The sequence below is a fragment of the Lontra canadensis genome, unplaced genomic scaffold (assembly GCF_010015895.1).
Source record: "Lontra canadensis isolate GAN:19392208 unplaced genomic scaffold, GSC_riverotter_1.0 scaffold28, whole genome shotgun sequence".
Classification (NCBI taxonomy): domain Eukaryota; kingdom Metazoa; phylum Chordata; class Mammalia; order Carnivora; family Mustelidae; genus Lontra; species Lontra canadensis.
The window spans coordinates 1,968,864-1,992,561 of NW_022631022.1; the positions used below are offsets into that span (position 1 = coordinate 1,968,864).

Below are 23,698 nucleotides of genomic sequence, written 5' to 3' on the forward strand. Positions count from 1 at the left end.
AGCGGATATATCAAATGTGACTCTCATTTAGACTTTGGCTTGTAAGAACGAAAGTTATTATCAGAGCCAATTACTGTTTTACCTACATGGCCGCACAGAAGCAGGGAGCTCAATTTTCATCTCATCAGTGATTCTGTGGTATTTATTTTATTACTGTGCCCACAAAGCTATCTAAGAAGGAAATAGCTTATGCTATTAAAACGAGGGTTTAAACATAAGAGGCTAAGGTTTCTTTTTGAAGAAGTTCTGAATTAAAAACACTAGGCAGCGTGTCATACCAGCTCCCCAGACATGGGCAGACCATAAAATGACCTACGTCTGAGCAGTAGATCCCACACAGAGTAATCAAAATTGAAATGCTTCACAAACGAAGTTGAGACGGGCTATTTACTAAGTTACGGTATTATCAGCATAACATTATTCTCAACAGTGTTTGCCCCAAGTAATGTCTTCTAAAGTGTATATTGCTTAATATCCTATTCCCACTGGTTAAAGACCTCTGCTGTTTAATCTTTTTTTTTTTTTAAAGATTTTATTTATTTGACAGACAGAGATCACAAGTAGGCAGAGAGGCAGGCAGAGAGAGAGGGAGGGGGAAACAGGCTCCCTGCTGAGCAGAGAGCCCGAAGCAGGGCTTGATCCCAGGACCCCGAGATCATGATCTGAGCCGAAGGCAGAGGCTTTAACCCACTGAGCCACCCAGACACCCTCTGCTGTTTAATCTTAAAACCAGAAAAAAAAAAAAAAAGAAAGAAAGAAAAAGAGAAGAATCCAGTCACCTTGAATGCTCTGATTCTTTCAACCATTATTATATTTAATGGAAAGAACAATAGACTTCAAACCGTGGTTCAAGCCACGTGATCTAGATTTCTCATTTCCAAAGCTGGATAATAATACCTACCTTCACAGGGTTGTTCGTGAGGGAAATGACCAATGTCCAGTAAGTATCTTGCAATGACAAAGCAGTACTCAGGAGCTTACTGGCCAAAACATAATGACTGTAATGGATTGAAACACTTCAAATATATAAAAACCCGTGAGTTCTTAATGTTTCCCCTTCTTGCGAGGAAACCTACTTGACAAAATTGACACATGAATTTGAAAGTAGATAAAGGAAAAGAATCAAGCATTGATCCTGCTTTTCCTGAAAAATCTATTTTTCAGGTGCACTGAACAGTCAGGAAGGGACAGTTCTTCGTAGAAGCCAATAAATGCAGAAGGAAGGGTGAATTGTAATAACACTGCTTTGCAATCCCTAAAGAAATAATGTATTTAGGCAAACCTCAGTGGTCTCTAATACCACTAGGGGAATTTTATAAAGGGTAGATTGAGCCAGTAATACTCAGACCCACTGATCAATCTTAACATCTTTAGAGGAGAAAAAGAAATTGCTTCCTGATATCCGATAAGGGGAAGTACAGAGCACCACCTCTGACCTATTTCTCCCCAAAAGATGCTACCTGAATCTGGTCAAGCTTCTCAATAAAACCACCAGTTTACAAGAAATACTAGGGACAGAGGAAAACATAAAATGACACCATGAGATTGCAATCAGCCAAATTCAAACAGTGAAGAGAAACCTATCTGACCAGTGACCTGGTTTCTTTAGCCAGTAAGTGGCATTTTTTTAAATGAGGGGGAAATGTCGTAGATAAAATGAGATGCAAATGCCCTGTGTGGACCTTGTCTACATCCTAATTCAAACATTAGAACAACAACTTTAAGACAATTGGGGGAAACGGAACACAGCCTGGGAACTATAGTATTAATGCATTGTTAAATGTGTTAGATGTGATAATAGTTATGTTTTTTTTTTAAGTCCTTATCTGAAGTGCTTATGGGTAAAATGATATGATGTCTGGGATTTGCTTCAAAAGACTGCACCAAAAAATGTGGAGGGAAGCGACAAAAGGATTGTAAAATTATGGTAACTCTTCAAGTCGGATGTTGCTTACATGGATTTCCTTCTATATTTTTGAGTCCATTCAAGAAACAATTTCTTTCGTAAAAATTTCTGTCACAAGCCCTCAACCTAACCTAGCTAAGGAGGGAAAAGACAATCAGGCGAAAGTGACAAATAGTGAAAGAATGAGCAGTCAGTGCAGGTCCTTAAAGTCTAGAAGAATTCCTGCAAGAACACACTATGTGAGCTGGCAGACTAGGGCACAGAGGTCAGAGACAACTGTACTCGAAACAGACTGGAAAGATGATGTATTGACTGGTTATAACAAAGCCCAGGCATTCGGCATACACCACACTCCAACCCTACCAGAGTATTTTCCTAAACGTCTCTGATGGCACTGTGACTACAGACTCTGAGCTTCCTCTAGCACAGAGATTCATGTGTCTACCACCCAGCACACAGAACCGTTAAAATTAAAATATTTGAGGAAATAGCTTACCAGTGATGAAGGGCATTTTTGTGTGTGTGTTCTCATTACTGTATGCCACAGTGACACAGTCATCAGAGGACAGCAGTAGTGTGTGCCAAAGGTAACATTCTGTCCAATTTTTGTGGCACATGGGCCAATTGCTAATTCTCCGGCTTCCCTCCCTTCACTACAAACTACCCTCATGAGTTGGCGGTCGGGGAATGATGGGTCTTCTGTGTGCCCAGAAGTTAGTATTTCCTGGTAAGCCATGGAGCAACGCAAGAGAAATTTGGAACGCCACCTTTGAAATGTCACTGAACCATGGGATACCATAAAATAAAATTTGGGGAGTCTTCACAATTACAATTAGTAACAAGTTTTTGGAGAAGGTGCCATGAGTCATAAATATGTAGCTAATTGAATCTTCCCATAGAAAAAATATTCTTAGAAGATACAGTCCTAAGGGCCCATTTTTGATGCCTATTTTTGATAGAAATAGCCCCAAATACCATGCTTAATCTTCTGTCCCATTACCTATAGCTTTTGTACACTGTAAGGTATAAACCTCTTTAAAAATGTATGTGTAAACCAATTGAATACTAACCAGTTACAGTAAAACAGTATTGCATATGTTCAGGTATCCTAATGTATTATAAATAATTCTAATGTGGCTTCATAATTGCTACATTAACATTGTTGCAACAAATCAGAAAGTGAAAAAGGTCACTTTAATCAGGTACATTGATTGAGAAGTTTCTCTGGGAAAGTTTGGAAGGACATAGCTGAGGATAATTCTGGGGATAGTTAGGGCCATCTGTGAACCAAATCAGGAGTTTGTCCTGCTGTTTTGCCTTTTTTTTTTTTTTTTTTGGTCTTAAATTTCTCTGTGATAAACACAGGAAGGGAGCTTAAGTTTTTTTATATTTTTTTAATAATGGGAAGGAAAGCCAGAACTTTGAGGTCAAACACACCTGCGTTTGAATCCCAGTTCTGCTGTCACTTTGTTTTTTAGAATCATCTCCCACCTTCTATTTCCTTATCTATGAAAGAGGGTTGATAATTCCTTCCCCCCAGGCATTGTGAGGATGAGCTAGGATCTCATCAACATGGCCCACACAGGCTCCTGAATGGTGCCTGCGCTGCTGCTCTTCCCCTTCTACCTCATAGCAGGAAAAGACCCCAGTGGCTTCCCACCTCACTCAGAGAGCATCTGGAAGTCCTCACAATGGTCTACAACATCTGGCCTCTTCCCACTTTTCCTACTTCCCTTCCCCTGCATAGTCCCCTCCAGAAAAATTAAAATTTCTTACTGCCTACAACCCATTGACAAGTCCTTGAGAAAGAAAGAGTGACCTTCCTCTAGGACACTTTGCTAAGGGCAAAAGGCAATCTTAGCTTAACTTAGCCTGACCTCCAGGATCCTGTAAGCCTCCATTAACATGTAAACTTTCCTTTGGAAACTTCCTTTATCTCTACCACCCAAGATCCATGTTAGCAATCATCTTCCAAGCATATGGCCCACTGATATACATCTGAAGGGTCATGACTAAGGTTTTACTAGACAGTAATAAATGACCTTTTCCTAAAAACAACTAGCCCCTCAAGGTCCTGGAAACCTTGCTTCCAAAATTCCTTTAAGACTTATGCTACCCCTAACCCCCTCCCAACTTGAAAATATATAATGGGCCACCCCTCACAATCCCAGCGCAGCTCTTTCTGCCCACAGGTGCTGTCCCTAGTTTTAATAAAACCACCTCTTTGCCCCGAAGATGTCTTGAGAATTCTCTCTTGACTATTTGCTCCAAACCCCAACATTTCCACATCACTTGTACTTCTAAGATAGGGTCTTTATGTTTTGTGTTTCCTCTACCTGAAATGCTCTTCCTCCAAATAGCCAAAGACATACCCTCAGATTTCTGCTCAAGTGTTACTTTTCAAGGGAGACCATCCAACGCCCCTAGGTTCCTTCCCCGTTTCTCTCACCAAATAACATACTATATATTTACTTTGCAAATCATTTATTTTTCCCCAAATGACTGCCTGACCCCAACTAGAATGTAAATTCCATGAGAGCAGAGATTTGGCTGATGCCTAAAATGTCTGGTACACAGTGAGTACATAATTAAGGTTGACAAGTATTCATCAGCAAATAATAAGAATTAACACTCAGGCACATATGGGGCACTGTTATAAACATTTACCTATGTTAATTCATTTATCCTTACAGCAGCTCTCTGGGGTAGGGGCTATCCTTATGCCCATTTTGCAGACGAGGAACTGAGGCACAGACAGAGGTTAAGTGACTCGCCAAGGAACAGATAGGACGTGGCGGAGCCAGGCTGTGAACCCATACGTCTAACCATGATGTTGTCCTCTCTTCAGAGCCTACTTTAGGCTGGACACCAATTATAGAAATGAATTGAACTGAGCCTTCCTGCTTTGGATTATTAGAGCCTTAAGAAATAAAATAATCAAATGCAATGAATATAAGCAGATCCGGGTTTGGATAAAGGATCAGTAAAAGTCATTTGAGGATCAATTGGGGAAATTTGATCACAGTATTTGTTATATTCACGAATTATTGTTCATTTTTTTAGGTATGATAATGTTATTGTGGGCAAGACGTAATGTGCACATTTTTTAAAAAAGATTATTTATTTATTTGACAGAGATCACAAGTAGGCAGAGAGGCAGGCAGAGAGAGAGGAAGGGAAGCAGGCTCCCTGCTGAGCAGAAAGCACGATGCCAGGCTCAATCCCAGGACCCTGAGATCATGACCTGAGCGGAAGGCAGAGGCTTTAACCCACTGAGCCACCCAGGTGCCCCTGAAATGTGCACATTTTTAAAGATGCATGTTAAAGCATTGAGGGGTGAAATGTCATTAAGTCTGTATTTTAAAACATTTCAATAAAAAGCCACAGGCAATATTTTTTTAAAAGTCACTGCTCTTGGGAGAAGAAAGAATTCACAATGGTTCACTTATTGTGGCGCTCTCTTTTGCCTGCTCTGCTCTATCGTCTCCTGGGCAAAACCTGCCACCCACCACTCAGTAAGGCAAGACTCACAGCAATAGTCTGGGAAGCAGCCCTTACCTGCTCTTTTTCCTGCTTTCATCTCTCACCATAAGATTCCTCATAATGTCCAAAGTCCTCAAAACTTTCATTTTGATCAAAGTTTGAAAATCACTTTCTCAATTCGATCCAAATTCACAAAATCAGAGCCTTCTCAGACACATGGCTGCATTGTATTAGATCACAGTATTTTTTTCTAAGTTTGTTTGACTGCTAAGGCATCTGTTTTACGGGATTAATAAAGGGAATAGTTCTCAAGCAATGGGATGTGTTTATCTTCCCTGCTCCACAGACATACCAGCTGTACCATGCTTATAAGTAGGCCCTTTGCTCTAAACAGTGTAGGAATTAGCTTGCCAGATATAACAAGAAAATCAAGTACTCTCTTGGCCTATAAATTTTTTCTCCTTCTCTTCTTCCCTCCACTTCCTCCTTTGTTGTTTTTATTTCCAATCCTTTCTTATCTGTTACAAGTACAGATGTGCCTATAGTCCAAGGAGCCCCAAAGAGTGGTTGAGCAGGTGTTGATGTAGAACAAAGGTACACTGTGAAAAAAGTTATCACGATATGGCTTTTTTGAAGATAAAAGAAAATTAACAATTCTTTTTCTACAGTATTACTAACTCTATTTCCTACACTGTACTTTTCATCTCTGTGACTTATTTACTTTTTTTTTTTTTTAAGATTTTATTGGAGAGAAGGGGAGAGAGAAAGCATGAGCAGGGGGCAGGGAGAGAGAGGGATGAGCGACTTCCCGCTGAGCCGGGAGCCCGATGCAGGGCTCCATCCCAGGATCCTGGGCTCATGACCTCAGCCAAATGCAGGTGCTTACCTAACCCAGGCACCCCGACTTATTTACTTTTTATAACTGCAAGTTTGTACTACTTAATCTTCTCTTAATCTATTTCACCCATCCCCCTCCCCTGTGGCAACCACCAGTTTATTCTCTCTATTTAAAAGTCTGGTATTTGTTCAGTTGTTTGGTTTTTTAGTTTCCACATGTGAGTGAAATTATACAGTATCTGCCTTTCTCTGTCTGACTTATTTCACTTGGCATAATGCCCTCGAGGTCCATCTATGTTGTCACAAATGGCACGATCTCATTCTTGTTTAGGAATGAGTAATATTCCACTGTGTGTGTGTGTGTGTGTGTGTGTGTGTGTGTCCATTTTTCTTTATCCATTCATCTATCAGTGGACACTTGGGCTGTTTACATATCTTGGCTATTATAAATAATGTTGCAATAAACATAGGGAGGCATGTATCTTTTTGAATGAGTGTTGTCATTTTCTTTAGGTAAATACCCAATAGTGGAATTACTAGATCATATGGTAGTTCTATTTTTAATTGTTTGAGGAAACTCCATAGAGCCTTCCACAGAGGCTGTACCAATATACATTCCCACCAACAGTGTACCAGGCTTCCCTTTCTTCCACATCCTCACCAACACTGGTTGTTTCTTATCTTTTTGATTCTAGCCGTTCTGATAGTGTAAGGTGATATCTCATTGTGGTTTTGATTTGCATTTCCCTGATGATGAGTGATGTTGATCATTTCTGCATGTGTTGCTGGTCATCTCTATGTCTTCTTTGATAAAATGACTATTCAAGCACTCTGCCCATTTTTAAATGTTTTTATGAAATGCCCATTTTTTTTAGTGTTTAGTTCTTTATATATTTTGGATATTAACATCTTACCATTTGCAAATATCTTTTCCCATTCAGTAGGTTGCCTTAGTGTTTTGTTGATGGTTTCCTTTGCTGTGCAAAAGGTTTTTATTCTGGTGTAATCCAAATAGCTTATTTCTGCTTTTGTTTCCCTTGCCTAGGGGACATATCTAGGAAAATATTGCTAAGGTTGATGTCAAAGAGATTACTTGCCTGGTTTCTTCTAGAAGTTATATGGTTTCAGGTCTCATATTTAGGTCATTAATCCATTTTGAATTTATTTTTGTGTGTGGTATGAGAAAACGGTCTAGTTTCATTCTTTTGCATGTAGCTGTCCAAAGAATTCTTAATTATGGCTTTTAATTATAATCGAGCAACTCCTAATGGTTTGTCATGTAAGTTTTTGGTGTGAAATGGAATTCCAAAAATCGTTATCTACTTTGGAGAAAGAGAGCTGAAAGAAGCAACTGGGGTTTACCTAGTTGAGCAGGTTGGCAGTGGGCAATTAAAGGTGGTAATATCCCAGTTGGATTTCACTGCTACTTAATAATACAAGCTTTTAAGTTGGTGTAGTAGGCTTGCAAGAACAGCTGGCAAAACAGCACTGTTTGTCATTGAGTTTACAATGCAAAATTAGGACTATCTTGTGTGTCAGCGGTTATGCATTTTTAAGCAGATGTCTTGGATATTAGAAATAAAACAACAATAGGGATCTAGGCCCTGGAGGTAAAGCTAGGGTAGGAAACAGTCCGTGCCCCCTTTTAAATGAAGCTCACCCATGCTCTCAGTATTTAAAAGAGCTCTGGGGTTATATTCAACACATAAGATTTATTATCGTTGTGATCATTTGCCAGGGTGTAAAACTCTTTCAGGAAAATAAATTTCTGGGCCATAGTTTTATTTTTTTCTGGAATAATAATAACTGCTATACATTCTAAATAGTCCTAATATCAGATATGTTGTTTCATTGTCCTCACAAACCAGAGAGCTCTAATCTTCCACTTGGGAACACCAGTGACCCTCCTGAGATTCTCGAGGGGGAGAAAAAAAAATTTCACAGTTAGCAGAGACTTAATAGGAAAGGAGGTGTGAGACCTTTAAGCTCCCTTTCTCATGATGTTCTGTTTTATTTTCAGGAGAGCCTTTATTATTAGCTGGTATTTTCTTGTCGATGATCTGTCTCCCCCAGTGAGAACATAAGCTCTGAGAGTAGGGACCTGGCATCATTCGTCCCCGTGTGCCTCCGACGGTGTTTGGCACTGACAGCGCCAAAATACTCCACAGACAGTGGCCGAGCAGACTCAGGGTGTGAAGGGCAGTGTGGACGGTAGGAGTGCGCTGCTCTGGGAAGGTCGTGGAGCCGAGACTGACAGACTGCACAGGGGAGTGGGCGTCGTGGTTTCATTTCTTCATTCAACAAACCTTTATCGAGAGTCCCCTGGCAACCTACAGCAGTGAACAGACTGACACGGCTCCCGCCCTCATTAAACTTCTATTCTACTGGGAGAACAAACATTTAACAAAAAATCTAGTTACAGATCTTGTCAGGTGTGATCGAAGAAAAACACGGCTAACACCGTTCTAATAAGGGCACTGTGTGATGGCTGCACGACTTGGTGAATACACGAAAATCCACTCAAGTCCACTTAAAAAGGGTGAATTCGATGGTCTATTAATTATACCCCAACAAAGCTATTATCTGAAAAGGGGTACCGCAGTGGTTATTCCTGTGTGTCTGGTTCCATGGTCCTGCCTCTGACATTGACTAGCTGTGTCCTCCTGGACAATTTCTCTAACATTTCTGCACCTTGGCTTCTTCATCAGTGAAATGAAAACAATAATAGCACGCCCTCTAGGGTCGTTCTGAAGGTGGGTCTAGTCAGTGTCCGCGAAGCACTGACAGGAGGTGAGCTGTTCCCACTTCTGGGGAGTCAGGGAGGGAACAGGAATCCAATTGCAAGAACACCCAGCAGGCAAAATCAGTAACCTCTTGAGCTCTAGCCCTTGCCCCCTGGAAACTTCCCTTGGAGGGCTCTGTTCAGAAATTCTAGCTTTGCCCAGTGGCAGCAGCGTAGCCGTTGGTCTATCTGAGGCGTGATTATTGCTAATTTAGAAATGCGAAGGCACTGTATCTTGGTATATTTTGCTTTCTGAAGAAAGCTCTTGTGTGGTAGAAACTCACAGTGTTATGAACATATCTGAAAAAACAGTGGCATGTTCTCTCATTTCGAACACAAAGTAAATTTGCTGCCTTTACTCTGGAAAGTTTTTTTTTTATTCCTAAAACAGCTTTATTGAGACATAATTCACATACCTTAAATTTACCCTTTGAAAGTGTACAGTTCAATGGTGTTCAGGAGAGCCATGGAGTTGGGCAATCATTGCCACTCTCAAATTCCAGAACATTTCACCATCCCAAAAAGACACTTGAGATGCCTCAGATGTCCTTCCCCAGCCCCCCTTCCCCCCAGTCTCCCCAATCACTCATCCCCTTTCTGTCTTTATGGCTATCTCTGTTCCTACCTTTATTCTTGGAAAGGCATGTGGAAATGTACTGTGCTGTCTTTGGGGTTGCCAAAGTCTACCCTCAGATTCTAGAGGGAAAATAAATGATTTCTGATCAATTACAGTTGGAAGCAACCTAAGTTTAAGAAAAGAAAGAAAAAGAAAATTTAAAATAGAATTTATCTTCACAACTTCACAAATTGGTAATTTTAAAACAATGCTTCCTAGTTAATTTGGATTTTACAGGAAATATTCCATTGTTATTTACAGTGAACTAGACTGACTTTAGCATTTTTACCACTAGAAACCTGCACTTGTTTTATTAAGCATAAGAACTTGAGTCTGATAATGACCACTATTGCACGTAAAAAAGGTCTATTTCTGGCTGAGATTATATGACCCACAACTGACCAGATTACTACACTATAAAACATTCTTGGGAGAAAAAAATACAACATGCTGTGTTTTGTTTTGTAAAGCCAAATCACAGATTATCACAATGTTAAAGAAGTTCAAAATGCTGGTCTCTAAGCAGTTAGCACTTTTAGTCTTTAAACTTCTGCTATTTTATAGAACTGCCAAGACTTAAGGATCAAAGGCTGGTTAAAGGTCTTCCTTATTAAGCAGTGGGCAACTCCATGGGCGAGCAGCACAAAAACAAAATAAGATTATAAGAATGACTGTGTGTGGAATGTAGGTCTTAAAACTTTTCATCGGAAAGCAAATCCCCATTCTTTAAAATGGTCAACATAATTAAGATCAGTTAAACTCAACCACAGTGACTCAATCTCTTGACTCTACTGTGATGCCCACGTCTGTGAAATTATCGTGAAAAAGCAGTTTGTGGGCTCCTGGTTTCACTTCAACATGTAAAGAGCTTGTAGGGTATTGGGAGGATGGGAGTGATTAAAAAAAAAAAAAAAAAAAGCTGAACAAACTGAAAAGCAATTCTTCTTAGATCAATCAGAGAATCAAGGTTACAGGGAAAACTACTGCCCTGAAAACTGGAGAGACAGACAGAGACAGACAGACACACAGACCTGGATAAAGCTCCAGAGAGGAAGTCTATCACTGGTGCTGGTATTGACAAGAACAGTTAGCCTCCACTTACCAGATTGCCAGAGGCTCAGTGTGCTTTAGCTTGAGTGTTATAAGTCCTGAGGGGCCAAGGCTTGGTGGGACAGAGGAAGGCCTACTTTCCTGAGTTTTACCTCTACGAACCCCACCATGTTCTCGCTATGAGGTCTGAAGAAAATCCCTTCCTGCCTCTAGCAGTGGGGAGAGAAAAGAAACTGGTTCAAACTACTCCCAGAAAATTCTGTTCTTTGTTCTGTTCTCTGTATTAAAGGCCAGTTCCTGGGGCGCCTGGGTAGCTCAGTGGGTTAAAGCCTCTGCCTTCAGCTCAGGTCATGATCCCAGGGTCCTGGGATTGAGCCCCGCATGGGGCTCTCTGCTCAGCGGGTTGCCTGCTTCCTCCTCTTTCTCTCTGCCTGCTTGTGATCTCTGTCTGTCAAATAAATAAATAAAATATTTTTAAAAAAATAATAAAGGCCAGCTCTCAAGGAAAATTATCCTCTGACCTGAGGAAGGGCGATTAGCTATTAGCTAACTCCAGCCCCTTCCAGTCTTCCTGTCTCACCTATGAGGTGCCATAACCAAGAAAAACTTGTGAAGGTAACTGTCTGGGGTTTTTCCTGGGGGCACAGACCCACAGGAAGATGGGTGGCCTGATCAAGGAGTGTTGAGTGCTTCTCCCAGCACACTTCATCTACAGGTGTCTGTATTTTCTAGAAGTACAACTGCTAAATTTAAAAAATGACAATTTTCAAAAGCTTCTCGCACCCGTTGAAAAATTGCCTTTAAGGACTTCAGGCCAACTTATCCCTTCAGTAGTAGAACCAAAGCAATCCCATCCTACTGCCACCTCATCAGCCCTGAGTGTGAGGGTGGTATAAATGATCTGGTTGTGCTAATCAGAAAAGAAAAAATAGTAATATATTGTTTACTTTGCATTTCCCTGGCTTCCCTGTGAGAGTAAATATATTTCACATATTTTCTGCTTATCTGTATTTCTATCTCTCTGATATGTAAGTTGTATTTGTTTTTTGTTTTTTGTATTGGCAGGAGATCTTTTTTTTTTTTTAAGATTTTATTTGTTTATTTGACAGGCAGAGATCACAAGTTGGCAGAGAGGCAGGCAGAGAGAGGGGTGGGGGAAGCAAGCTCCCTGCCGAGCAGAGAGCCCGATGCAGGGCTCCATCCCAGGACCCTGAGATCTTGACCTGAGCTGAAGGCAGAGGCTTAACCCACTGAGCCATCCAGGCACCCCTCTTTTTTTTTTTTTTTTTTTTAAGAATACTAGCAATTTTTTTGTCCTATCTGCTGCACATGTTTTCCCAGTTTGTTTTTCATTTTATGCTGCTTTTTAAAAAATTATTTCTTGTTTAAAAAAATTTCAAACCCATGGAGAAATGGAAAGAACAGTTAGCCTCCCCTACCCTTCCCACAGACCACTGAGTGTTCTGTCTTGTTCCCCATGCTCTATCTCTCCCTGTGACTAGGTTGTAGTCACAGTCTACCCAAGTGGAATGCACGTACCACAGTGTAACCGCCCACAACAGATGGGCTCCAGGATGTCTCATCAACTGAGGAAAACGGACCTTGTGATGGCCACTCACAATGCAGTACAAACCTCTTTTTCCCCCTCTCACTGATGCTCACTGTGATCTATTTGCTTTGTTCTTGCTTCCCCTTCTCAGGCCCTCACACAACAGAATACACGATGAAGATTTCCGTGGGTTCTGATCTTGTAGGTACAGACAGTAGTCACCCTCCCAGTGTCACTGACAAAGCGTGGTCGTTAAGAGCTGTGTGAGCCCTTATCACGAGCAGTAAAATCCGTGAAAGCCAATCACGTGAGAGGAAGAACCACACTTTGACATGGAAGAATCACTGTCAAAGTGGGATAGTAGTGGAACCTATTTTGAAAACAATACAAAAGCTCTTTGAGCTCTTTGGAGCAAATGGGCCACTCTTGAGAATGTCCTCGTCCTTGTTTTCTGCATGCCAGCTGGGGAAATCTTGCATCTGCTGGCATCCATTGTTACCCACTTTGTGTCCCTCCTGGTTTTTATTTCTACTGGACAAAATGACCAGATTTTCTCTTCTTGCTGGAAAGAAAATCATCTTCTGTGAAAACTAGGCTTCTTGATTTAGAGGCAGCCATGGTGTGGGAAACCGGTTGATCACAGACAGGTGACCGGCCTTGAGTCTGGGCCTCACCACCAATGACGAGGGTGACCTGAGCTTGCTGGGATCCTTAGTACGCACATCTTCAAAAGGAAAGGATAAAAAAACCCGGGCCTCATAGTGTAGCATAAAGTCCTTTGCAAACTGTCAAGTGTTAGGAAGCTATTGACGACAATGATGAAATTCACAATAACGATGAAAATGAAGATGATGGTGATTGTCTCTGGTCGGTTCTAAATTATGTTTTAAGGTATACCCAGGGACAGTCCTCCTTTGGAATGAACTCTCCTGATTTCCTGGGTTTCCATGGATGGGATGAAGCCCCATGTGTCTGAACAGTGTTGATTCTCCGTCACTCATAGCAACTGTGCTTGCTGTCAAAGGAGCAACAGGGATCCGCGGTCCTTATTACGGCACCCCTCTCAGATGGAGCTGCTACTCTGGACTCCTGGGCCTCTGACACACCCTACAGCACACTCACAGTTTAAGCAGACAATGGCAGTCCCACCGGCCTGCCTGCCAGGTCCCACTTCTGGCTCATTCCTAGTGCGAAAGGTTTACTCCAACCCTTCACAGCAATGGGGTAGCTGAATTTCCAGGACCAGGCTCTTGATCATATAGAGGCAGACCCTCTATGTGGCCAAAAGAATACTGATTCCAGGGAGTTATGCTTGTCCTGGGGATTCCAAGTGCAAATTATCTGCATTAGGAATAACCAGGAGTCTTCGTTAAAATGCCAATTCCAGGACCATCTGGGAGCCAGCAAAAAAGGATTTGGAAACCAAAGTTTAAGAACCATTGTTCTAGACCTGTGGTCTCTCAAATAGAATGCCCACATCTCAGCGATCCGTAAGAGAATGCCATTGGTTATGTAGGGAGAGTATAAGAACTTCTGTTTACACCAGATAAGAAATATGTAAAATAAGAAATAGAAATAAGAAATTACTTGGTGCTACTATTTAATATTCAGCTTGTCCCTGGATACCCTCCTGTGGTTATGTCCCCTGCGGTTCTGGAGGCCTCCTGGGAGTGGAGACTCCAACAAAGGCATGAACAGTGGGGTCTGTGTGATGTGTTTTTACAGCGTTAGAATGTTCTGGAGTTTACTTGTGCAGTGAGTGTATGGATTCTATTAATTAATTTTCAATTGAGCCTGAGAAAATGGACAGAAAATTTCCTGCAAAAAAACAGACTGTATTTTGAAGTCAATGAAAATGGGCATCAGTGAAAAATAAGAAAATGCCAGAACAGACACTTACTCATAGCCTGAGCTTTTCTGCCATAATAGAGAGCAAAAATGATGACAAACCAATCAAACTCATGAAACGTCTGCCAAATCTCCACCCATGATCACCAACTTAAAAATCATCCAGAAGACTGACTGAACTCCAGACTCCCGTTCAACCAGCATCCATGCTGAAGCCCCACGAAGTGTAAAGTGTGTTTCGCGTTATTAGCTACAGCCAATATAAAGCCATCACGATTGACAAGATAAAGGAACCAGAACATTATAATTAATAACCTTTTTTAGCGAAGGAAAATTTTGTGCTGTTAATAAAGTAAAATATTTTAAGCTGTTTCATCTTGTGTCATTATTTAAATGTTCTTTTGTTGGTATATTTTATAATGTATTCACTCCCTAGGATAAGTATACAATTTGTAAGTAAATACATGTAATGGATGCATGCTCCATTTTTTAAACCAATGGCCATGTGGGATAAAAGGCCAGGTCCAGCTTGTTCCAGCTCGAGACTCTGATAAGCTAAGTCTCCTCCTCCGGCCTCCCGAGCAGTGTTGAGATAAGCAAGCTGCTCCTCAGTGAGTCCGGGCATCAATCATGTTAAACCACCTTCTTACTTGGGTATTTGGAAGACTTTAGTCATGGAACCTCAGAAGAAAAATGCAATGAATTGGCCAGTCCCACTGCCCTCAGGCATAAGAACTTGAAGGAATTCTGGGTTCTGCAAACAGTTTTGCATAGAAAGCTCCCAACAGAACATAGACTCGGACGCCAAGTCTATTCACGATAGTCTCTTGGGAACCCCCCATAAGTTTAGAGTCTGGAGTGACTATCGACCGGGGAACACAGCGGTCACAGACAACAATCCCTAATCTCCTGGCTCTGCGGTTTTCCATTTCCATCTCCTGCTGGTGCTTCTCTTCCTCCCTGAGCCACTCTCCGTGAGTCTCACTCAGACTCCCAGGACCTGCCTGCTTACTTTAAAGATTTTTTTTTTTTTTTAATTTGGCAGAGAAAGATCACAAGTAAGCAGAGAGGCAGGCAGAGAGAGAAGAGGAAGCAGACTCCCCGCCGAGCAGAGAGCCCGATGCAGGGCTCGATCCCAGGACTCTGGGATCATGACCAGAGCCAAAGGCTGAGGCTTAAGCCACTGAGCCACCCAGGCGCCCCGCCTGCCAGCTTACTTTAAAGACCTAGTTTGGAATTTTTCTCCAGTTTTCGACCTGGCTCCTATCATTTCATTTCCAAGTTGCATGGGCTACTTTAGCAGCACACACCCACAGCCAGGACGGAAATACTCCTGCAGGCTTGTCAGGCTCTACAAACGTGCCAGGCTCCCATCTTCCTGCTGTAGTATGACCCGAGATCATACTATTGTCTTGAATAGGAGGGAAAGGATCCAAGGACTACTTCTGGGAGCCAGCTCCATGCCCCAATTAATGGTGAAGTCTTCTTTCACTCTTCCAGACCCTATAAGGGGCAAGGACAGTCCTTGGCAAGGGAGAAGAAGTGTAGAAGAAAGGTCTTTGCCTGAACCTCTCTGCTTTGTTCTCTGTGGCTGTGATTGCTACATAGTTCTCTCTCTTCAGCTATCATAACTTGCAAATCGGCAGCCCAGACTCTCTGTTCTTTGCCAGGACGGAAGAACAAAGAGAAAGCCAGAGACAGGCCAGAACTTCATCAGAGTTCACGGCAGTCAGCTATCTCTTCTCTGGTTTGCTTTCCCAGACCCCTCAATTCTGAGGCTTTCCTACTTGATGCTGCTTGTATGTTCAGTCTTTGGCCATAGCCTACACCAGATTGTTGGCTGCCATCTACAAAGGCCTCACACCTTACCTGTAGAGTTCCCTTGATTTCAAACTAAGAGCCAATCAACATAAGTTGGGAAACTGACCTCCAATATTTTCTTCTCCAAGAATCCCTTTCATTATTTTCTTTACAGATACCTTGTTTTAAAAGATTATGAATATTAACCTATTTTCAGGTCTTTTTTTTTTTTTTTTAAGCTTTTATTTGTCAGAGAGAGAGAGAGAGAGAGCAAGAGAGCACAAGCAGGGGGAATGGCAGACAGATGCAGAGGGAGAAGCAGGAGGAGGGAGCTCGATGTGGGGCTGGATCCCAGGGCCCTGGGATCATGACCTGAGCCAAAGGCAGATGCTTAACAACTGAGCCACCCAGGTGTCCCTCCAGATCATTTTTTAAATTCCAAGATTAAAAAATTAAAGATATAAATGATGAAAAACTAGACAGATGAGGGAAGGGTTGCCCCTATAGGGGATGACGGATGCCTGTGGCACTCCTTTATGTGGGGGAAAGAGGGACAGATGTCCTCAAGGCTCTGCTCTCCACTACTGAATGTTGGAACTTGGTTATGTCAATAGATTTCCGTGTTTCCTTGTGTACTATTTCTGTAACGACCTCACAATCTGATACTAATCACTTATGCTTAGTATATATTTACAATGCAAATAGGGCTATATGGTTTTTAAGCCTAGCACAACCTTACACTACATATACTCAAATTCAGGAGGCCAACTTGTAAGAGGTTCCAAAGCAAGGCAATTTCTCTCTAACTCAAGCCTAATTTTAATTAATCATCTCTTAGGATGTATTACATTATAAATATTTCAAGCAAGTTTTATTATTTTTGGTTTGTTTACCCTGGATACTCAAATCATCTTTATAATAAAGCACATAAAACGTGTTAAAAAGTGTAAAGAAAGTACCATGTGATCTTAATAGCATAAAAATGGGTTTGCATTAAAATATTTCCTTTATGACAATTATCAAGATCTCTCTGATATGAGGAACTTGAGAAACAGGGCGGGGGTTGTGGTGGGTAGGGAAGGAAAAAAATGAAACAAGATGGGATCGGGAGGGAGACAAACCATAAGAGACTCTCACAAAACAAACTGAGGGTTGGTTGGGGGAAAGGGAGATGGGCTGGCTGGGTGATGGACATTGGGGAGGGTATGTGCTTAGGTGAGTGCTGTGAAGTGTGTAAGTCTGATGATTCACAGACCTGTACCCCTGGGGCAAATAATACATTATATATTAATAAAAATAATTTAAAAATATTTCCTTTAGGAGTTGAATTTTGGATACCTTTTATGAAAAAAAAATAGTAACACCAAAACTAGGACCCTGAAGTAATTGATATGGTGTCAAGTATTAGAAGGCAAGAAGAGTAACCCGGAATAAACTTCATCAAAGTTCAAATTCTGCCATTAACTTCTTATACAAACTAACTGAAATTCGTAGAATAGATATGAACAAAGCCTAGAAGATTTTGTCTTTACAGTCACCTGACCTGAGTGGGAAAAGTTAAATTTTTTTTATTGTACTTATTTAGGACTCCAAAATGGCTATTTTACTTACCACTTGGAAGCTCGAAGAGAATATAAATTATCACCATCAACAGGCGTTGTTAACACATGATGGTTTACAACATTTAAATACTTCTCGATGTGAATCTGTTATAGGAAAGTTAAAGTTTAGGCCATTATAGTGGACTTAAGATACTCAGCTAATTTACTTTATTTCATTAGGGTAATGCTTTGAATTGTGTAATTAAGTTAAAAGACACAAGATGCTATGCATTTATTGCATGCCTAAGGTATCATTGGGCATCTCAAGGCTAAATGACTTTATCCCAAAAACCATAATAAACAATTGAGACTCAGAGCTTGAATGACCTGTAGCACTCTTCACAAATTAAACGATGCACAACCATCAGTAAATCGCTTAGCCAGGTAAGCTTACTAGGCAGGACAGATATGGAGTAATAGGGATTTCAAGGAAGCATCTGGGGCGAGAATCTGGCCCTTAGGTAACAGATTATTCAAAATGGCCAACCCAAAGACTCCAGCTGAGTGCAGCCGTCTCACCGTCAAGTTATATAGGACAATGGTGTGCCAGTTCGATGAGGCAACAAAACACACCACATCCCTCACAGCCTGAGGAGCTGGGCTGTGAAGCTCACAATGTGGGAGAGTGGAAGTCTCAGGCCAGAGCAGAGACAGTGACAGTTCGAGGTCTCGAAGATGGAGATGGTCCTTATTTGGACACATGTGCTATAGACCCTTGTTTCTTTCTTTCTTTCTTTCTTTTTTCTTTTTAAGATTTATTTATTTATTTGAGAGAGTGAGTGACCAGGGGGAGAGGGGTGAAGGGAGAGGGAGAGAGAGAATCCCAAGCAGACTCCCCACTGAGCATGGAGCCCAATGCGGGGCTTGAACGCATGACCCTGAGATCATGACTGGAGCTGAAATCGAGAATCTGACGCTTACCTGACTGAGCCACCCAGGTGCCCTTAGATCCTTGTTTTATAAGTGAATATTATCCTAGTCTGAAGACTGGATTCTCCTCTGCCCTTCAACCCATCTATAATGATGAAGTCCCTGTGTCCTTTATCTCGCCCTTCCAAAATTGTAGGTACATCTCTTTAGCTTTATCTACTGGATTATAATATCACAAAATGACTAATCTCAAAATATGTAAGCTATTTAGGGAAAATAAACTCTTTTTCTTTAGAATCCCAGTGGATCTGATAGTAACTCTCTGCAATGTATTGCTTTGAATCCTTTTTTGTTGGGAATATTGTTAGACTAATGGTTATTTTAAACATTCTTAATGCTTTTTATCAAACCACATGTTAGGGGTTATCACTGCAGAATCTTATATTCCCAACACCTTAAATTCTTTGTGGAATGTGACAGGATGAAAACCGATCAGTTAATAATCGTAACTTTAATAAAAGGGACAGAATGAGAAAGGTGCTGACCAACCGAAGCCCATCTCTGTTACAGAATTATACAGCAGTCCTTTTCTTCTAGAGGAATCTTTGTCTCCTTCCAGCACTTTATTTACTGTCTAAAGCTCTACTCACTCTTAAGCCCATTTCAGTCCTTTTGATTGCAGTTTCAAGATTCTGAATGTTTAGAGCCTCTCCTTTTTCCTCCAGTGGGAAATTTGTTAATTTCTCTTTTAACTGATAAAGGTCTTCATGGACCTGTAGGTATAAAAAATACAAAATATTGAAAGAATACATACAGAATTCACCTGAAACAGTGATTTATTTTAAGATTTGCAATTTGCTTGCATGTCTAGAGACAGCCTAGATTTTAGGATGTTCGTCAGAAAGGACTGTCTTCATGATTCTAAGATATTCTTTATTAGAATGTTGCATTATTGTCTTTTAGATTTCAAGAAACTAAGCTTTCATACAGTTTTACTCTTTTTCCTTCCCCTCATTAGAAACAAATCCAAGAACTACAATTCAAATCACTTCAGCTCCATAGCTGGTAAGAAGTATGAGCTGATACGAAGTTTGCATCAAACTCGGATGTCTACTAACTGGTTAAAAGGTAAGAAAACAGGAAAGTTCTAGCAATGAGAGGTTTTAGTGAAAGCAAAGCCTTTCAGGGGTGCCTCGGTGGCTCAGTCGGTTAAACATCTGACTCTTGGTTTTGGCTCAGCTCGTGATATCACAGTTGTGAGATCGAGTCCTCCACTGGGCTCTGTGCTCAACATGGCATCTGCTGAAATTTCTCTCTCTTCTTCTCTCTCTGCCCCTCCCTGTGCATGCGCACACTCGCACGTTCTCTCTCTCAAAGCAAGCAAGCAAGCAAGCAGAGCCTTTCAAAAGGGAATTGTAAATAGGTTGACAGGGCCCTTTGGTTTTCCATTTTGGCTGGATCTTCCCCACGTACTGCTCTTGAAGAAGCAGTTCTGTAGGTGTGTGGCCTTGATTCTGTTTTACGTAGTCAGAAATGGAAATGATCGGTGAAGAGAAAGCAGCGTGCATTATCACCTCAACATTTTCCTCCAATCTGTATTCTCTTTGGAAATGATGAACGTCTCTCTAATGTCGATCACCCTCCCAGGAAATTGGGTGCTATGAAATTAGACATCACAAGATTCTCTGCATTCATATCAGAAACCAAACTTCAATAGATAAATACAGATGGCACCAATTATTGTATGGGTTGCTGCCACAAGAAAAACATTTTGTTATGCAAATTTATGAACCCAACACCTGTTTCATCAATAGTCACACCAATAACTATCTGCAGACTGGGTTGCTAAAGGCATTTTGAAACAGTTACCTTTCCTCTGTTAGCATAACTGGACACACAAATGTTGATCCGGCCTGTGTTATCGATTACTTTGGAAAATTCCCATGAAGCCAAGTATTCAAAAGATCAGAATTTGCATCTCTTCACTGATGGGCATCACAGTCTGGTAGACACATCTGGTCGTTTGTGCTCTGCACAAATTGTCATGGAAAGCTTTCAGGGCTCACAGATTGAAATCGGAACACACCTACTGCTTGCTTGTAGGCACTAAGGATGAAGATGTACTTCTTTCCATTGTTTTGTCCAAGTTACTGCTACAAGCTGATTTACCATCTATTGTCTAAAGGCATTTGCGAAGTACAAAGAGGCGGTTCAAGGCAAGGGCCACTTTCCAGACCCACATTTCTTGGTTCTTCCTTAGAATGCACTACATTTCCTTCTTGTAGCTCTATTATTTGTGGTATTTGTAACTTCACGTATCATTCTGTATTTATGCCTGTCAACAGCTGGGGGAGTGAAACTGTCCTGGATTATTTATCATGGAACCAAAGGGCTGCTTTCTTTATCTGCCCTGTGTGGGCAATTACACTTCTACCCAGAGTCATGAGATAATATGTAACAAGTCTAGTACATAGTGAGGGCCCAGTAAAAGGCAAATGGACATAATTCCTTACTCTATGGCTGGTCGCATGATGTCCACACATGTTTTCTCTGATTTCTTTACCATGGGGAAAAATAAAAAGAGTTATTCTACCTCATTAAATTGTTGAGTAAAAATAAGGCAATATGTGTGTGGAAATGAATGAATGTAGGCTTTGGAACCAGGCAGATATGAACTCGAATCCTATTTCCTCCTTTATGGAGCCTGACACATTTACTTAGGGTTTGAGAGACTTTGGTGCTTTCTTGAAAGGGGGCTAAACAGCTACCTGTTGGAATAGCGGCCAGAATAAAATGAGTTCAAGTGCAGAGAGAATTTCATACAGGGCCAGCCACGTAGGAGGGCACTGAACAAATGTTAATGCTCTTCCTCTGAATTGTCAAGCCCAGTGAAACTCCTTGTTCATAACTGGCACTTAATAAATGTTCATTGATTTGAATTGCTCTCTTCCTCTTCCTCAAGAGTTTTTCATTTTCTTGCCAGATATTTTCTTCTCTTCTCTCAATAACCACCCATCTGTTTGTATAGTAATTACAATAGAGACAAGTACTGTAGGAAATGTGTCACCAGACTTGGGTAGGAACAAATCTCTGTTCTTTCTTCAAATGGATCCTGTCTACCATATTGAAATGTTACGTGTTCCCCATTATCTCTATGATTATCAAATGCACTGCTTTCCATATATTTCCTACTTGGAGGACAGTGTGGGGACAAGGCTGCTTAATGAGAGGGCTTTGAAAGATTTAATGCAGTGAAGATTTGCTCTAGAATTTAGAAGTCTAGCCAGGCAACCAGATTCCATGTTGTCAAAAGAAGTTCCATAATTGTATTTTATCCATCTCTGCTAAAGATAGAGTTTGGCTGACTCATTCTCATCACACTTTGCCCACTTGCGCCTTCATTTTTTATGTGTTCCTGGCAAACCAGATGGAGGAGTAGATAAGAAAGATAGCGATGATACCAAGCTGTTAATTAGTTCCAATATTGCCAAAGTTGGTGTTAACATAAAACAGGATTTCCAATAATAATTAAAAAGCTAATTTTGGTTGCAACTAGATTATCTTTGTTGCACAAACATTTGTTTAAGAGTTGGGTCAAGTAAGCATTTTAAAAGATGTGATAAAAAGATATCACATGATCATTAATAAAGTCGAAACAGAAAGCTTGTAAGAGTTATCAATAAAAGAAAGCACCAAGGAAACCTCCCGGACACACAATCCCACTTCTTCAAGACTGTTTTACAAACATGCCATGACCTGTTTCTCTCTCCTCTTGGGCAAGTTACTTCAGCTTTTTGTACCTTAGTTTCTTCTTCTGTAAACTGGGGCTAAATATGACACCTGCCTAGCAGAGTTACTGCAGAGTGTCTCACTGTCAATAAAGTGGACTACTGTTTCAATTATAACAGTGATTATCATCACTATAGTTAGAACCCCACTGTTCTGATCAGTCGAGGAAAGATCCACCTGAAACCATAAAAGGTTTGAATGACAGAATTAAAAGTGAAAAAAGTTAAATAGTTAACAAAAGGCTGCCTAGTAGAACTCTGTGTGGAGATAGCAATCACGTGTCCTGAATCAAAAATGAAAACATGGGCATTGGGATGGGATCAGAAAGTGGGACAGAATATTCAATGTTTGTATGTCCTAGGAAATCCAGACATACAAAGTGCATGTTTTCATAACAAGTCACACAATGAGTTTATAATTAGAACACTGACTATCTGTATTTAAATATTTTTTTCTCAAGTATTTTAGATATTTTATCAAAATATTTTATTATCAGTTTGTATCACCTATTGTGCTTTCTAAATAATAGTGTGTGTTAGTGCAGCTCCCTTCAGTTTTAAAGGGGATGTACATTCCTGGAGAATGAATTAATGAGGAGATCATTATCCAGTCATTCAGGATCAATGGACCTAATTCTGTGCTAGGTAAAATGGGATCTCCGAAAGATCCAGGTGTAACAGGGAAACGAGGCATACCTCATTTGCCCTATAGCATCACCCAAGAAGTTTTAGTTAAGAATGGAGTACGCCTGGTTAAAAAGACAGGCTAAAATTAATTTTTTCCTTATCTTCCAGTAAAAAGCAGGCTCCTCTTAAAAAAACTTAGAAATGAACAGAAAACTAAGTAATATTTAAAGGCAAGAGACCAGATCTAATAACAACTCCCATCTATTGAGTGTTACACGTTATATGTTACCCAATATTTTAATCCTTACAAGACTCCTACGGGGGACTTCATATTATCATCTTTATTTTTACTTGAGGGAATCCAAGGTTTAAAGTGGTGAAGTACTCTGTGCCAGGTAAGTTAGCTGGTTAATTGAGGAACTCTTCAAATCCGGGCAGTCTAAATCCAAAGCCTTCATGCCTAACCACTAACCAGTATGTGCATAATATCTACAAATATACAAACATGTATTTATAATTATACAAAGCTAAAGGTTGGTGAAAATTCAGTGGAAAAGGCAGGATTTAAACATTGAGAGGAGCAAAAGGGCCAAGGGAAGAATTTTTTTTTAAGAATTTCTTTTTTAACTGGTTGATAGATTGAAAGGGTTTGAGATCATTTGCATTTTTCTATGTATAGGGGTCTGCCCGCAATACTCATCTTTGATTTTTTTTTCCATAATGTGAAATAATAATAGTCCTTATCGGATAGCTTTGTTGTAGGGGGTTAAATGCATTAAAATATGTACAACACTTAGAACTGTGCACAATACCCAGCAAATACTGTTCGCTTTGATTATTGGGATTTTTCTTGGAAATTATATTACAGTTTATATTTTTACAATACTATCTAAGGTAGAAGGTCTCAGAATTGGGCATGCATCACAGTTAACTGCAAGGGT

General features: G+C 40.6%; 1 protein-coding gene across 1 annotated transcript in view; it reads right to left on the reverse strand.

Annotated features, from left to right (window-relative positions):
* Window positions 1–23,698, reverse strand: part of IQCH (IQ motif containing H) — a 186,976-nt gene that overhangs the window by 159,765 nt on the left and 3,513 nt on the right. The window contains exons 2-4 of the mRNA XM_032864629.1: window positions 18,993–19,115; window positions 17,483–17,577; window positions 9,634–9,751 (exon numbers count right to left, since the gene is read on the reverse strand). Of these exons, the coding sequence (XP_032720520.1) occupies window positions 9,634–9,751; window positions 17,483–17,577; window positions 18,993–19,115 (336 nt within the window). The remainder of the gene's footprint in view (window positions 1–9,633; window positions 9,752–17,482; window positions 17,578–18,992; window positions 19,116–23,698) is intronic.